General features: G+C 40.2%; 1 protein-coding gene across 8 annotated transcripts in view; it reads left to right on the forward strand.

Moving 5' to 3' along the window:
* Window positions 1-17,978, forward strand: part of CACNA1E (calcium voltage-gated channel subunit alpha1 E) — a 597,321-nt gene that overhangs the window by 199,587 nt on the left and 379,756 nt on the right. For all 8 annotated transcript variants that reach the window (XM_031936988.1, XM_003767485.4, XM_031936990.1 and 5 more), the window contains exon 3: window positions 6,194-6,460. In XM_031936988.1, the coding sequence (XP_031792848.1) occupies window positions 6,194-6,460 (267 nt within the window). The remainder of the gene's footprint in view (window positions 1-6,193; window positions 6,461-17,978) is intronic.

Here is a 17,978-nt window from a genome sequence, read left to right on the forward strand (position 1 = left end):
AAATATTTTTTGTATATAGAGGTCTTCCTCTCTCCCCCTTTTAAGATTTCTTTGGGATATAGATCTATTAGTACTATTGTTGGATCAAAAGGTATGCACAATATGATAACCTTTTAAGCATAATTTCTGACAACTTTCAAGTCCAAATTGTATTATTGTTGCCTTGAATTGTTATCTTAAAGGGCAGCTTGGTCTCAGGCTAAGAACATTGAACTAGGAGTCAAAAGACATGGGTCTTACTAGTCATGTAACTTAGTTCAGCTCCCATCCCAGTCTATGTTACCTTGACCAAGTCACTTATCTTCTCGCCTTTCTCCTCCTTTAAATAATTTTTTGAGATAATTGGGGTTAAGTGTCTTGGCCAAGATCACACAGCTAAGAAATGTTAAATGTCTGATGCAGAATTTGGACTCAGGTACTCCTGGAGACTTCAGGGCTGGTGCATCTAGTTGTCACAAGTTGTTTAACTCTTGTAAAATTAAAGTACTTTCAGTTAAATGAAGATTATATTAGAACCGGTATGAAAGACCTTTTGTGAGGATTATGTAAGAAATTGTTTGTGAGGGAAATTTGAAAATTGTGTATCTTAAGCATCTTCCTTCTATGATGCCTTCTTATGACTTAGAGTTGGCCATATCATACTAGCAGATCTCAGGGTCTACTAAGATTTTGAGGCACACACACACACACATACACACAACACAGACACGCTGATACACTGATGTACACTTTTCCATGTATGCTGGTAGATTTTAAGAGGCCCATGAACTTGTATGGGAAAGCATTACATGTTTATTTTTACTGCTCTCTAAAATTGAGTATTTCCTTTGCATTATTTAAAAATGTGTCCAAGATTGCCAAGGAGTTTAGAATCTAAATACACAAAAGATTAGGAACTATTTCATTGAACAATATCCTAAGACAGGGATTATTTAGTATGGAAAGAAGGAATACTGGGGACAATTAAATCTTGAATCCATATAGTATTGATATATATATTTCCAGATGGGGAGTATATAGGGTGTGGAATATTCAGAGTAACCAGAAATTTATTCTGGAGTGAAAAGTGATCTATATTCACTTTGGAGACCATGAAGGCAGGTGCCAGTGCACAGAGTGTTGGACATAGAGTCAGGAAGATCTGAGTTAAATTCTATTATCAGATGCTTTCTAGTTTTGTGACCCAGGATAAGACACAACCTTAGTTTGCCTCAGTTTCCTTATCTATGAGGAGAATAATGACACTTACCTCCCAAGGTTGTTGTAGGGATAAAATAAGATCAAATTGTAAAATGCTTTGCAATCTTTAAAGCACTATATAAATGCTAGTCAACAGTATCATAATGATTATGTCTGATACGGCTGCAGGATTTAAGGAGTGGTAATAATTTTGGAGGAAGTGGGAAGGGATATGAGAGCCACCGATTGCATTTGAAGCAGTGCTTTCCTTTAGCCCCAGTTCCTTCTTAACACCATGCTAGAGAACTTCACAGTGAATTGCTTGCCTAGTTCCTTTCTGCATCTGAACTTCAGCCAGCTGGGGTTGTCATACACTCGAGGAAGAAGCCTGTGTCTCCTCCCCCCACCAGACGCACCCACGCCTCCTTCCTTCTTTGCAAGGTTGTCCTTATCCAACTTGTTTATATACCAGTTTATCCCAGATTGCCCCTTAACTTATAAAATGTTGACTTGTGTCTTTCAGAGATTCTATTCCCAATCCCTCCCATGGTTTTGAAGAAGCTCTTATCCCACCGAGCTCCCAAATCTCACTGAGTCCTCTCCATCAAGGCTCCCTAACCTAATAAAAACAATTCATTTCTCTAAATTGATTAAAGTTGAAGAATCACATCAAGCTCTAGTTGGAGGTCCCCAGACAGGAAATAGAATGTGAAAACCCTGCCTCTTTACCCAAGATAGCTTTCCCTCTCATGGGTACTATAGAAATGTCAGACTATTACTTATACTCTTTGTGTTGAAGAGGGAAGAGAGGGCCTTAAGCTTACATTCATGCTCTGGGTAAAATCAAGAAAAGGTTGTAGGAAGTCTTTCTTCCTACAGAAATAGTTCAAAGAAGTTCAAGGTCTAAAAGTAAATTCTACACACAGTAGGCAATTAATATTTGACTGAGGTAGGGTTTGTGGTGTAGTAGAAAAGACTTGATTGGAATCCAAAAGACTTGTATTACCCCTTCTCCCTGTGTGATCTTGAGCAAGAGATTTAATGTCATCTAGCCTCTGTTTCCTCATTTGTTAAATGACTAGATGGATTTCAGCTCTAAATTTCAGCTCTAAATTTATGATTCTATATGACTTAGCTAACAAATGTTTGGTAGATCGATAGATTTGAAATTATTTAGGGAGAAAAAGAGAAGATATACATGCGAAAAGAAAGTTGAAGAATTTGAAAATTTAATAGAGAATAATCAGATGCTTTTCTAATGAGGAAGGGACATAAGATCAATTGCAAAGTTGTAGCATATGGGACTTGGGATAGATATAAGGAAACATTTCCTGAGAGTTAGAATTGTTGAACATTCTAGTCAGAGATTTGTCAGAATTCACCATGTCGGGCATATTTAAGAAGATAATTTATTCCCTATCTGGGGTATGTCTCTGGTGGAGCACGTGGGAAATTACTAAAGAGCTTCTCAAAAACCTTCGAAATCTATGATCCTTATGAACTTAGAGATGAAAGTGACCACTTTGTTCATCTAGTTCAACTCTACTCCCCTCATTTTACATTTGAAGAAAGTGACTTGACCAGAGATACACAGATTCCTGGGCTGCTGAATTAGAATTTGAACCCTGATCCTCTGATTTCAATTCTGTCATAATTCTAGTAGGAAAGCTATAGAAGTCATTTGTTATTAGTAATCAGGCACACATTAGTGGTGACCCAGCAAGAACCAGGTTTGCTGCTGCCTTGGTAAAAGGAAAAAAGATCCTCCCTTTGTAAGGCAGGAAGGGACAGAGAGGGTAAAAAGGAAAGGACTGATTGCAGTAGGCTCTGTTCAGCAACCTGGTCTTAAGTGAATTTCATTTAATCATGAGGTTAATAATTTTATGTCTAAGATATGGGAATATTAAACTTATGCCTGCAGATTTCTAAACCTTCTTCTACAGTTATCACATATACATGTGTACATGATGAAACAATACAGGGCATACAAATGTATACTTACATAATGCATATGTACTCATACACATATGCATGTATTCATGTATATATGTACTCATATACACTCATGTATACATGTACTCATCACTCATGTATATGTACTCTTACCATAATATATGTACAGAATGTATATGTACACATATATACTCATGTAATACAGACACACATGTATAGTACATACATATAGAATACATGTGTAAACACATGCATGTGTGCTCACCCATGAATATGTACTTATATACTACATATATAAACACATATACACTATTCCATGGAAAATAGATAATCTGTTCCCACACTCATTTCCAATTATTCCTTCATATACAAATTCCTTCACACTGTTTATACATATCACACAGAGATACAATTTCAAAGGCACACTGTGGAGTGTCTCATGTTCCTTCACTCATGGTCTTTCTGGCCTTTTTCTCCATTAGGATTTACAGCCAGTATCATAGGTGTATTTCAGCCTAACACTCTCATAGGACAGCCCTCCTACTATATATGCTATAGTCTTTTGGTAATTTAGAAAAGGAAATGGCAACCTGGGACAAAGCTGGAAGAAGCAGAGATGAAAAGTCTTTGTAAATTGGAGAGCAGATGGAGAGGGTTAGTGGGTGCTGACATCTGTCCACAGGAAAGGTGACATCAGAGAGCCCCAAGATGCTAAAGAGAAGGGCCTAGGCATCCCTAGGGCCAGGATTTAGCATTCCTTCTCTTGTTGCCCTGCCTTACTCTTGATTTAATCAGGTCATTACTGCCAAGTATCTAGGCTCTTTTTGTGGGGCTTTCTCCACCCTGTAGAACCCTGGTACTGCCCACGGTATGAGTGAATAAAGAAGTACAAATTGGGGTATCTTCTATTTGGGTGGGAATTGGGCCCGAGATAACAAGCATTCTCAAGTGTGGATGGAAAGATATCTCCTTTTTTCTACCTTACCTCTGCCACTAGGCTACCTGTTCTATTTTATTTCTCCCTTCCAAGGGGCAGGGGGTCGTCGAAAAAGGCAGCAGAGATGACTCAAGGAAGACTGAAGGATATAGGGCATGAAACACTCTTGAAGGGGTAAAAATATAAAAATGATCAGTTTTTTCAGAGACCCTCATCAAGTGCCCAGGTAACCTCAGAGTAGAGGAGATTCGGAAGTCAAGATCTAGGGGTACGGAATGGATAGTCAGAGGGATATTATCCGCCCCCCCCAAGGGGACTGGTCTGTAGCTTGGAGGTTGCCCCCGAAAGTCCCGAGTTGGAGAGGCAGAAGTTTCCATGAGAAGATGTTTCAATTATCGGAGAGGTTAGGGTCCCCATCTGATTCCTCTCGAAGAGAACACCTCACTTGTAGACTTCCGTTTAGGGAGACCCTTCCATGGAGAAATGGAGCTATTGACGGGGAGGAGATGCTCTGGAGTTTCCGACTGGGGCTCAGCAAAGAGATGAAAGAGGGAGGTCTGGAACGCGAACCCAGGGATGGGGGAGGGAAGAATGGAGAAGCAGGGGGCGATATGCGCACAGCTCCCTGCTCCCGAGGTTCCCCAAGAACTTGGCTCCGAGCCTCCGCGCTAGCTCGTTGAAATCATTTGGGAGAAGGAGAAGCGCGTGCATGTGCGCCCCCAGCCCCGGCCGTTGGCAGATCAAGCACACTGTCGCCAGCTGCGTGCGGTCTCTTCCTTGGAATCATCCTTTGGGGAGATTCTTGCCTAGGAAGGACTACGAAGACTGCATGCTGCCGTTTTGCTTTAGAGGAAAAAAAAAACAGCAGCTCCCCCTTACACCCCCCCCCCCCAACCCGCACTACCATTATTGCCCGAGATTCTTCCTGATTATACTCCGCCCACTCCTCTCCACGTCCTCCTACCCCCATCCCCATTCTCTCCAGGTCTGCTTGTGAGTGGTGAGCTGCTGAGCTCTTCCTTCCCCCCCCTCCCCTTGCTCTTCCCCTCTCCTGTCTCTCCCCCTCCCTTCGCTCTCCCAACCTCCTTACACCCTCTCCTCTCCCCTTTCCTGTCTCCTCCTCCTCTCTCTGGGAGAGGATGTTTAGGTTGCAGGGGAAGATTGAGTCGTTCGGGAGGAAGTTCAGTCCTTGGACCCCTCCCGCGTCGGGCTGAGGCCAGCCTGAACGCAGCAACCTGTTTCCTCACCGGAGTCCTCGCCCCCGGAGGAGGTGCAGACTAGCGTTTGGGCTGCCTGCTGATCGGTGGCATTGAGCTGGGCACCGGCAACGACTTGGGAACTGCCTTTGCTTTCTCCAGGCTTAACTTTTAAGGCAGGAGGACCATCGGGAAGTGATTTCCCCCCTGTGGGAGCAGCTTTTTTTTTTTTTTTTTTGGCCGGGGTGGGGTGGGGGGGAAGGTTGTGGTGACAGCAAGAAGGAACCTTGATTTATGCATTTCTCTTCTCCCTCTCATCCCTCCACTGATTTGCGTCTGTACTGGCAGATTTAAAGACCCAAGACTGTCCCTGTGGAATCTAGGGTTGTTCGCTTAAACTGTCTTTCAGGGACAAAGCTTCACCGTTCCCTGTTCAACATCCTTTTCAAAGTATTTTTTTTTAATTTTTCATTTTTCCTCCCCCAACCAATCAATCACCAAACTGTTACCTACGGACTGGAGCCAGTGACAGCCCGTCTCTGGAAACTGGGGTGTGTGTGTCTCCAGAAGAGCGATGTTTGAAGGGCAAACCAGCCCACTCGCATCCCCCCCGGTCCCAAGCGCCAACATGTCCTGACTCTTTGAAGGAAAAGACACTGCCTGTAGGATCTGAGCCCCTTTCCTTTTTTCCCTCCTTCCCTCCTCTTGCTGAGGGATGGATCTTCACAGCAGTCGCCTTTAGACTGAACGGTCCAGAGTGGTGGTGCTGCCGCCAGCTGCTGCCTCTGGCTCTCAGCGACTGCTGTCGCTGCCTCTCCATTTCGGTGCCTCTGTTTCTCGCTGCCTCTGTCTGTCTCTGCTTGTCGCTAGGTGTGGGGCGTTCGGCTCGGATCACCTTTGTGTGTGTTTTGTTTGTTTAAACTTCCAGGATGGCTCGCTTTGGGGAGGCTGTGGTTGGCAGGCCGGGATCTGGAGATGGAGACTCCGAGCAGAGCAGGAACCGGCAAGGAACACCAGTGCAGTCCTCGGGGGCAGCGGCAGCCTACAAGCAATCCAAAGCCCAGAGGGCCAGGACTATGGCTTTATACAACCCCATTCCGGTCAGGCAGAACTGTTTCACCGTCAACAGATCCCTGTTTATCTTCGGAGAAGATAACATTGTCAGGAAATATGCAAAGAAGCTCATCGATTGGCCATATCCTTTCTCCCGCACCCTACCCTTCCTTTCCCTCTTTTCATTTCCCCTCGTGAGGAAAAAAAAAATCAAGCAAAAATCAAAACACACCACTCATGGATGGGATTATTTTTTTTCCCATTCTGGTTCCAATTTGCACCTTTCCTAAAGTGCACCCTTCACTTCGGTGTGTTTAAGGAGCTATTTTGATGTGGCCAGCGTGTGCACTAGTGTTTTTCAAGGTAAGACTTTTGGTTTCTGACATCCCCATCCCCCAGTGTGGATAGCCAAGGAACTCATGGACTAGGGAGCCTGATGTGTGTGCCAAGTTTTTCAGGCTTTGTCTGATTTTCACACCCTCCCACTCCCATTCCCTTCCTGCGGTTCACTTTTTGCAGGTTTTGTTTCTGAGAATCTCACTCTTAGAGAGAAATCAGTTCCCTTCTCCCCCCACTGCTCCACCTGCTCTCCCTGAAATGAGTTTGGAAGGCGTCAGTGCTGCCTTTGCCTCTTGGGAAATGAGGGCCAAGGATAGTCGGCTCTGGCAGGTTACAAGTCCCGAAAGCTCAGTGCCAGAAATCGAGGAGCAAACAAAAATAAAGAAAGCCCCTTTTCGTCGGGGGTACCAACAGTTTGCCGGAGACTGTTTCAAGTCGGCTGTTGAATGGAGTGTCCTACCGTAGGGGTGACGGGCATCTAAGGCCACCGCCCCAAAGTACCTGGAAGTTGGAAGTTCCAGTTGGTCTAGGGGGGAAGCTCAGAAAGGCTCCCGAGTCCGAGTTTTAGAGTCCTTTTCTCCTCCTAAACTATTTGACACGGTTCGACTTCTTAACGGGTCCCTAGAGATAAATTGGGTGGACTTGGTTCGAGCAGTTAGGAAAACAAGTGTGTTATCAATCTTTTACTGCTCCTAATGAACTACAAATCATAAAGGGGGTAGGGTGGGGGCGGAGGCGGAGGCGTCGGCGGCAGCAGCAGCAGCAGCAGCAGTGTCAAGCAAAGGGAAGAGGCTTTGCAGATTTAGTCAAATGCACCAAATACTTGATGTTGATTAGACATGTTGTCTTAATCTTCCTCAAGAATTAGGATCCCCCGCCAGAGTTTAAGGTATAAAAGGCTCTGTAAATAAAAAGCAAACGAAGTGGCTTGGTGTTAAATGGGGAGTAGGTTGGGAAACACTCGACATGCATGCTTGGGTGAGGTTTACAGGCGAGGTTGCGCACCGAGAGACACTAGTCTGCAACGAGGCTCCTCCTTTAGTCTCTTTCTCACCCCCTTTACCACTCCCCCCCACCCTCACTTCCTCTCCTCCCGCTCCTTGCCAGGTGTGCATCACCAGGACAGCTGTTGGTTGCACAGGGGCCCTGGTATCTGTCAGACACAAGGCAGGTTTCCCTTGGGCTTCCGCATCTTCTCCACTAGTTCTTGGGTTTTTCTCTCCTTTTACACCCTCTGCCGTGCTGCTCCCTGAGCTACCCCCTCCCCCTTTCTTCCCTCCATCCCTCTTCTCTCCACACTCCAGCAGTGCTGCTATTAGTTAGTGTGTGTCACTTCTCGACAGCACCCCTCATTAGAGACGAGCATCTCTAAGCAGATATTCTTTCTGCAACTGGAACCCACCCACTACCAACCCTGTCTGGGCTTCTCCGTACCCTCCCTACCCCGATCCTACAAGCAGGAGATCTCTCTCTCTCTCTCTCTCTCTCTCTCTCTCTCTCTCTCTCTCACACACACACACACACACACACACACACACACGCGCGCGCGCACACACACTCCTCCTCCCTCTGAAGGGGTTCTAATCAAGTTTAACGTGCTGATTCCTCGTTGGGGACTCAGAGCATCGAAAATTCCCAACACTCCCCTCCCCCACTCCTTCCTATTCTTAACACCATATTCTGCTGTCTTTGTGTTGGGCTCTGTGGGTGCAGCCTTCCTATTATGCAGCTAGCCCCTCCCTGTTTAACCAGCACAGGCATCCCAAAGACTAGAGCAGTAGTATTTTTTCACTTTTACAATTATCCAAAAATTTCATAGGTCACAGGCACCTGCCTTGTTATTTGTACCTCCTCTCTTACGGTGTGTTTACTCAGGCAGGCTCCTTCTCATTTTCACTCAATAGACAAAGGCACCCAGTCACCATGTGGTAAGCATGCCCGCAGTCATAGCTGGTACCTCGGACAGCGCCACTGAAACTCCTAGCCATGCCCCTTAAAGGCACAGTGAGCCTGGCACTTCTCACCTTGGTCACATATTTCTGCACCTTCTGTTTTTGGACTGCTGCACCCTTACTCATCTAAGCTTTGCTAAGTCAAGCACGTTTCAGAAACCATGTGGTTGACCCAGCCATGCTTTTTCTTTCTCTTTAAAGGCAAGACTTTTTCTTAAGGCACTGGCAGGCAACTGCACTGTCTATACGATTTATATCTCCCTTTTACTTGGCCAACATACACTCCTGAGTAAGGAAGGTATATTGGTAGGCAAGGAATGAAATTGACTTCAGCATCTAGTCCTGCTTTGTGGCAGGAGTGGTGATAGGGAGCATGACCCCCATCTAAATGGTCCTTTGAATCTCTGATAATGAGGTAGACCTCCTGGCAGTTTCATGTTAGACTATAGCTGTGTTGCTTACCCAGTGTTCAGATAATCTCAGAGGAGCTACAGAATTGCCAAGTTCAGAAGGTTAAAAAACACCATACTCACTTTTTCTCCTGATTTCACATTTTAGGTGACAAATACATTATATAAATTATATTATGTATATAAAGCAGCATTTTGTAAATTTTAAAAGAACATATAGATGTTATTGTTTTGTTACTGTTGCATATAAGTACTTTTGTTTTTTTGGGGGGTACCATTATCCTTATCATCATTTTCTATAAGTGATAAAGATTTGGCAACTTGCAGCTTCAGTTATGTCCTATAAAATCTTCCCCATTCCCCTACTCATCTACTTCCAACCCACCCTCATCCATCAAGCTCCCAATATTCCCAAAGTTCTTCCTCTTTCCTAATTCATTTTCATAGAATCATCAGTATGTATGGAAGAAGGGAACTTTGACTTCAGTTAAAATCTATAGAAACTCTATTCTTTGAAATTAATTTTTTCTCAAAAGAAAACAGATCAAGACTGTTTTTTGGTGTTGATATCAAAGTAAACTTCTTCATTATAAGTGTCTAAAGGGCATGGTTGGGAATGGTTGTTATTTTTGTGAAGACAGTTCCTTTTCTCTGTTTAAGAAGTTTGAATCCTTCACCTTTTCTGAAAAAAGAGATAGATGTTATAGGACTAAGTGGCTAGTGTATACTTGTATGTAATGCAATATAAGATGCATATAAGATATGTTTCAAGCCCTTTCAATTTGTCTTTTAAGTCTATTCATATAAAAGAATAAAATATTACCTGTGCTCTGCAGAGACATCCAACTTAAGAGTGGCTTTGTACCTGAAAGGAGAGATCTTTTCAGGAGGACAGGTATTTAAAGAAACAACAAAATTGACATATCAGATGAATTCAGGACAATTGCTCAGCATTGAGTGTATCTTCTTTTTCTTGAAAGCTACAGTTGTATTAGGAAAGATTATCTTCATGCCACTGCCTTCTGCAAGGATACTGTATTCTTTCTAAAATGCTCATTTTGTTGAGGGCCTTAATTTCCAATTTAGTAAAGAAGAGGACTCTTTCCCCCCTTAAAGTTGTTATAATGAAAATCAGACTCTCCAGGTGCTTGTTCAGTGACAGTTTGTGTACAAGATATGACAATTGACCTGAGAGAAATAGAATATTTTTTTTGATGATCTGTGACTTCACAGTGTAGTTCTATTGTATATGAAAACTCTGTTCAGTGGCTTAGCTTTATTGCAATTCCCCTGCTTAGAAGAATTGATCTAAGCAAGAGAAATATATGTTTTGATACATAGCGAATGGAAATAATAATAACTAACTTCCAGGGTTGTGGTGAGGATCAAATGAGATAAAACTTATCAAATACTTAGCACAGTGTTTGGCACATAGTGAATGTGTAGTATAATGTGCTATGTAAATGTTAGTGATGATGATGATAGAATAATTTTGTTACTGTGGAAAAGTCAAATATATTCATAGTTATTATGGAACCATATGCTGAATCTCATTATGATGATCTCCATGGTCATCTCAGTGTTTAGTTATTCTAAAGAGTTTCTTTGTAGCTTCAGAACATTCTCACTGTGAACTATCAACTGGGACCTAGAAACACCCCCCCCTATTTTTCATTATAATGATATTAATTCATTGATGTTTGAGTTTTCTCATCTGTTAACCTTTTTCCCTTTTAAATCTTACTTCTGGGTCACTTATAACATGGGAAGGAAAGTCAGAATGCCATTATTAGGGACTGATAAAAAGGAAGGGACTTTGTTACCATCTACTGCATTGGATAATGTACAAATTCTTGTTATTTTCATAGAATATCTGTATGCTGATACAGACAGTGATCAGAGATTGTGATTTTATTCACAATAGAGACTTCAAGGAACTGGGCTAATATCTCAGCTTTTTTTGCATTCCTGAGGCTCTCTATTAACTGGCAATCAGATTCTTCACTTAACATAAGATATAGGTACTATTCACTCCAGGGATTTAAATAATGTTTTGCTGTGGGTATTGGTTGTAATTGGGATAATACATAGAAAACTGGAAGACAGGCTGGAGTGAAGGAGTTTGACAGAATTTATATAACTTGGGAAGGAGATAAAAATATCTTGAAAGTGTCACTTTTGCTTGTTGGATTATATGACATTATGTCCTTACTTTTTTCCTGCTAGCTTTTCCCTGTAAATAGTTATGATGTTTGCTATGATTTAAATGAAGAGGGGAATAATGAAAACAGAACTTCTGAAAGATCCAGACTCTTGAAGTCATTAGATTTTTGTGAAATTGTGTGTGCTTTTTTGTCATTGCTATATAAAATGCATGATTTTTTATGGGTCTGCTGCTTTAATTTTTTTTTTTGTCAAAGGAATATCTGACTTCTTTTAGCAATTCTATTTTATAGTTAAAATAAAATCCAATTCAAAATTTGCTTTAAACAAATCAGATCTACTGCAATCCCCTTTAACTCTACATAATTGATCATCAGATCAGTAGTCCTTGCCCGGCTACTCTGTATTTATTTCATTTGCATGACTGCCTGGAGAGCTGCAATTCACTTAAGCCAGAGAGATGGGATCTGACTGATCATATTCTACTTCATTGATCCTTTCTTGTTTCCATATAACCACAATGAAAGACATGAAAGAGGCAGTGCAAACCATTTTGTAATTAATGTCCTTTTATTCAAGGAGAGGCTTTGAGTCTCTCTCCCTTGTTTTTTTTTTTTTTTTTTTTTTTTTTTTTTTTTTTTTTTTTAATCCTCCCAATCCTCTCTATCCTTCTTTTCATCTTTCTATATTTCTCCTTATCTTTCATTTTTAGGTCTGCCTTTGTGAATAATTCATCATACATGTGGGTTTTCCTAGGATTTCCAGAAAAGCAATGCTCCTAGTCTTCTCTTTAGATATAGTTGAGGGCTTCTGCCAAAAAGGGTCAGTTCCAGAAATGGATTCTTTATCCAAAAACATTGTATACAGTAGGCTTTTGACTTCTGTTTATAACAAACCTTTTATGGCCATCTTTTCTCTAATGATTGCTTCTTCCCCAGTATCCATCATCACATTGAAGGTACCCAATAAATATTAAACAACCCCAGCCAACTAGCCAACAGGTATAAATAGCTCAAGGATATTTATGTGCCTAAGTGTCTGTCACCCCAAGTCCCCAGGCTGATGAGATGCTGACAGACTAGGCAAAGAAACAGACATCTATTACACAGTTTCTTCCTCTTCTAAAATTCATGTTCTAATTCACAAATTAATCAATTGTGGCTGGATGGGTGGGGATCAGCATTATTTTAAGTATTGTGAGAACCACCTTACTCAGCGTATTTCTCCATTCCAATGAATTCTTAAGCAATTTCTTTCAGGAGGATAGAATGTCAAGGGTTTTAACACACCCTGTGTCTTCCCAAGCAATATAATTCTATACGGAGCAGAATTATGTGTGGGCTTACCAATAATGTTTCCAACATCATTCTTAATTTAGTACAGAAAGTACAGCATAAAGTTTCTTAGTCACTTCTAACCTAGGAATTGCTTGTATTTCTAACCATATTCAAAGTTTTTTTCTATATGAATGACAGAATTATGTTTAATTTTTTTTGCTCCCTTCATCTTTGGCTTTATCGTCTATCCATATCTGGGCATTCTGCCAAGTTATCTTATCATTGGCTCTGGAAAGCAAGGAGCAGCTAGAAGGAGTCTTTGCCAAAGGTGGTAGATTATGGAGGATAATGTGGAATGACTTTACTAAGTAATCAGTATCTAGGGCTTGAGATACCAATTCCTTGGACCTATGTGTATATGTGTATGTGTATATGTACGTATGTATGTGTATATGCTCACATATGTTATGCTTTGTGTGCATCCCAGAAGCCTATTCTTCTTGGTGTCATTTTGAGACCTAAATCCAAAGGGCCGATCATCCACCCTTTTAGGAAGAACTTCTGGATCCAAAAACAAAACAAAACAAAAAAAACAACCCAAACCCTTAAATAAAAGCTTCCCTGGGTCAATTCTCTGGGAACTAAAGATAAATAAGTTCTAGAGTTCATCATCTCAAATGGAACTGCAGGAACTCTTTCCAAAATACTAATGTATGTTGCTCCAGAGCTAGTTTTTTAGAATTTCAGTATGAGCAGTAGCCTTGAAATTATTATCTTCTCTATCTTGGAAGAGGTTTATAGAATTATAGGATGATAGGATTGAGGTGGGCATTCTTAACCTGTTTTAAAAATATTTTGATAACTACATTTTAGTATAATTTAGTTTCCTTTGTATTCCAGTTTATTTTATAAATTTAAAAAATGTGATCCTGAGAAGAGGTCCAAAAGTTTTGCTAAACTATCAGAGTGGTTCCTGGCCCCCCAAAAGGATTAAGAACCCATATTTTAGAGTTAGATTCTTTTTTTTTAATTATAGCTTTTTTATTTACAAGATATATGCATGGGTCATTTTACAGCATTGACAACTGCCAAACCTTTTGTTCCAATTTTTCCCTTCCTTCCCCCCATTCCCTCCTCCAGATGGCAGGTTGACTAATACATGTTAAATATGTTAAAGTATAAATTAAATACAATACACATATGCATTTCCAAACAGTTATTTTGCTGTACAAAAAGAATCGGACTCTGAAATAGTATACTATTAGCCTGTGAAGGAAATCAAAAATGCAGGCGGACAAAAGTATAGGGATTGGGAATTCTATGTAATGGTTTATAGTCGTGTCCCAGAGTTTTTTTGCTGGGTGTAGTTGGTTCAATTCTTTACTGCTATATTAGAATTGATTTGGTTCATCTCATTGTTAGAGATGGCCACATCCATCAGAATTGATCATTATATAGTATTGTTGTTGAAGTATATAATGATCTCCTGGTCCTGCTCATTTCACTCAGCATCAGTTCACGTAAGTCTCTCCAGGCCTTTCTGAAATCATCCTGCGGGTCATTTCTTACTGAACAATACTATTCCATAACATTCATATACCACAGTTTATTCAGCCATTCTCCAATCGATGGGTATCCACTCAGTTTCCAGTTTCTGGCCACTACAAAGAAGGCTGCCACAAATATTCTTGCATATACAGGTCCCTTACCCTTCTTTAAAATCTCTTTGGGATAGAGTTAGATTCTAACCTTAGAGGTTATAACGTTGAGCTGAGGTCACATCTAAATTGTACTCCCAATATTATTTCATATCTTGAGCATCTTCTTCACAATTCATTTGGCATTATTTGGAGAATTAGGAAAATTCTCAAGAGACTGACAATTTATTTGTCCATTGATCTGTATTATCTTCATGTTCTATATGAACTTGTAAAATTATTTGGTCTGGGATCTTAAAAGTAGAGATTGCTCTTATCATCTTTGAAATTAATTTATTCTTGCTTTCTCCTTCTTAGAACTATTAAGGAGCCAGGAAGTTAGTAGACATGTGTTAGTACATGGTCACCATGTATAAAGCATTGTGCTAAGCTTTAGGAATACAAAAAGGGCAAAATCAGAGTATGTTCTAAGAATATACATTCTAAGGGAGAGAGAACATTTAATAACCCAATCTATAATATATACAAAGTAGATGGAAGATAATCTGAGGGGGCAAAGGAGTGTAAAAGCCGACTCTAGCTGAGTCTGGAAGGAAGTAAGGGAAACCAAAAAAGGTGAAAATGAAGAGGCAGAATCTTCTAGACATGGAAGACAATCAAGGCAAAAACCTAGAAATGGAAATTGGGGAGTTTGTGTTTGAAGACGTATAAGTAAGCCATAGTAGCTGGATCATATAAGGAGGAGGGGATTCAGGTGGTAAAGTATAAAGAGAATGGAAAAATAAGAAGAGTCTACATTATGAGTTTTAAATGTCATATAGAGTACTTAATATTTGATCCAGGAAATAACAGGAAGCTACTGGAGCTCCTTATTATCTGACTATATCACATTCCTGAATAGGAGAATGACATCCTTAGACCTATTTGTTTTTGTTTATTTCTTTACTGAGGCAATTGGGGTTAAGTGACTTGCCCAGGGTCACACAGCTCTGTTTAAGGCCAGATTTGAACTCAGGTCCTCCTGACTTCAGGGCTGGTGCTCTATCCACTGCACCAACTAGCTGCCCCTTAGATCTATTTTCAAAAAGTTATCTTAGTAGCCAACTGGAGAATTGCTTAGAGAGGGGAGAGGCTTGAGGTAGGAAAACCAGTTAGAAGGCTATTGCAATAGTCCTGAACTAGTGTTGTGGTGTGAATGAAGAGAAAGAGAGGCACAGGAGAGAAGTTGTGAAGGTAGAAATAAGATTTAGCAAAGATTTGGATATGTTCAGTGCATTAGACTGAGGAATTGAGGATGACACCAAGGTTGAGAGAGAGAGAAAGTCTGCGTGACTGAGAAGCTAATGGTACTCTCAAGAAAAATAAGGATATGTAAAAGAAGGGATGAATGATAATGAATCCTTTTCTGAACTTGTTGAGTTTGAAGTGTTTTTGGAACATCCAATTCAAGATTTCCAAAAGACAATTCATATTATGGAACTTAAGCATTAGAGAGAGTAGGGCTGGATATATGATCTGGGAATTATTTCTATAAAGATGATAATTCATTCATGGGAGCTGATGTCACCAAGTGAAATAGTATAGAATTTAAAGAAAAGAGGGTACAAGACAGAGCTTCTGGGATCATTTTGGTTTGTAAGGGTAACATGAATGAAGAATCACAAAGGAGAATGAGAAGGAATGGTCAGATAAGGAAGAGGGGAAACCAAAGGGAATGGTGCCACAAACATTCAGACAGAATAACATATCCATGAGAAAAAGATGACCAATAGTGTAAAAGACTGCAAAGAAGTGAAAAAGGATGCAGATTGAGAGAAGACCACCAAATTGGACAAGGGATCAATGGCAACTTTGGACACAACAATTTTAGTTTAATGATGAGGTCAGAAACCAGATTAGAGAGAGGCCAATTGAAGGACATTGAGTAGGTTAATAAGAAAACAAAAGTAAGGTTTTAAATGGTCTGATGAAAAAATTAAGTACTTCCTCTTGCTATATGAAATTCAGAATTATACTCAGGTGTCATGGTTTCTTCTAATGACAACCATCTAACCAACAATTTAAAGTCTATGTGCCCTATAAAGTGACTGAAACTAAAACCTATTCTCCTACAGTTCATGAGAAGTCTTTAAGCTACATGTTAAATTTTTTTTTCATAACTCTTCCCTAATTTTGACACCTTTGTCTAGTAGGGCTGGTCAAGGCTTGTCAGAATTGAAAAGCATGAAATGAATTTTCAACAGTTGTTTACTAATTACCTGGCAGTTTCTAGCCTGATGTATATTTTTTTGCTACTTAAATTTTTTAAAATTTCCCTTCAGCATTGAAGTTGCTGTCTCAAATACATAAGGCATTCTCTCCTTACTTCTTACACTACTGTAGTTTGTTTATCATCAGCTCTAAGGCTAGACAAGTACTTACAGAAGGTAGAGACCACGAAGCTGAGAATATTCACCTGATTACAAATATACACCTCCCCCACTACCTTGTCTTAGTATTATCTTCATTTGGAGTTTTGTTCTTTGTATTGAGATCTTGTGTCTTCAGTACTTCCCCATCAAAATGAAAAAGTTATCATAAAGGCAATTCAGGAAGAAGCTAGGACTTGGGTTCAGAAGACACTAGCATTCAAGTCCTCCTTATTGGCACTTACTTGCTCTATGAACAGGGACAAAACCCCTAACTTTTTTGAACCCTAGTCTTCCCATTTCTAAAAGGGAGGGATTGGATCTGCAGAATCAACCCCAAAGTATTGATATAAAGATCAACACCCTTTAAATTCCAGAGGCAATCCACAGGTAGTGTCTGAGACATGCAGCAGAATGTATTCTCCAGATGGAGATTCCAAAGCCCCTCAGGGGTCAACCCTTTGTAACATTGTAAGCCAAAGGGCTTATGTAAAACTAATTAATAGGATACTGCCTCATCACTAGTAAGGCCAGGCAGGGTAGTCTGTATCACTGAAATGAGGGTATACTCTGAGTCATGTAATAATGAATGAGAAAAGAGTCAGGCAGTCAGGAAACTGTAAGTATAATTGTGATACAGCATAAAAGTATCTAGGATGGGAAAGACACTAAGTCTTTAAGTCAGTTAAATTATAGCTTGTATGCATTCAGAGGGCTGGGGCTGAGCCAGTCAAACTAAATTTCACTGACTCAGAAGTAGTAAGTGATATAACTCATACTCACACAAATACATATTCCAATATATATAATACAAATAAATATAAAACTATATATGTAAATAAGTATAAATATAAATTAATCTAAATATATGAGAAATCAAAATCTATATGTACCATAATGTAAGGTTTACAAAATACTTTCCTCATTACAACCTTCAGAATCAAATAATACAAGTGTAACAACTATTCTAGGGCAACTAGGTAGTACAGTGGATAGAGTGTGGGGCTTAGGGTCAGGAAGAGTATCTTTTTGGTCTCAAAGACACTTCTTAGCTGCATGATTATGGGCAAGCCACTTAACCCTGTTTGCCTCAGTTTCCTCATTTGTAAAATGAGCTGGAAAAGGAAATGGCAAACCACTCTATTCTCTTAGTCAAGAAAAACCTTGAATGGTATCATGAAGAATTGGACTTGCCTGAAAAATGACCGAAGAAGAAGAATAAAACCCTATTCTGGAATCACTTCCATGGCCTTCATGGATACTCTCAGATTAATGTCCCCAGAGGACAGCTGACTACTTCCCTTCTCAGGTTTCTAAGAACAACGCTGTGGGTCTAGGTTTTGCTTATCAGCTCTCACTTCTGTTTCCCATCAATTTTTATCTAATAGAATAAATTAACTTTTAGAAAAGGATATTTACTGAAATTCTATAATAAAACAGATGGCACAAAATA

The sequence above is a fragment of the Sarcophilus harrisii genome, chromosome 4, assembly GCF_902635505.1.
Source record: "Sarcophilus harrisii chromosome 4, mSarHar1.11, whole genome shotgun sequence".
Lineage (NCBI taxonomy): Eukaryota > Metazoa > Chordata > Mammalia > Dasyuromorphia > Dasyuridae > Sarcophilus > Sarcophilus harrisii.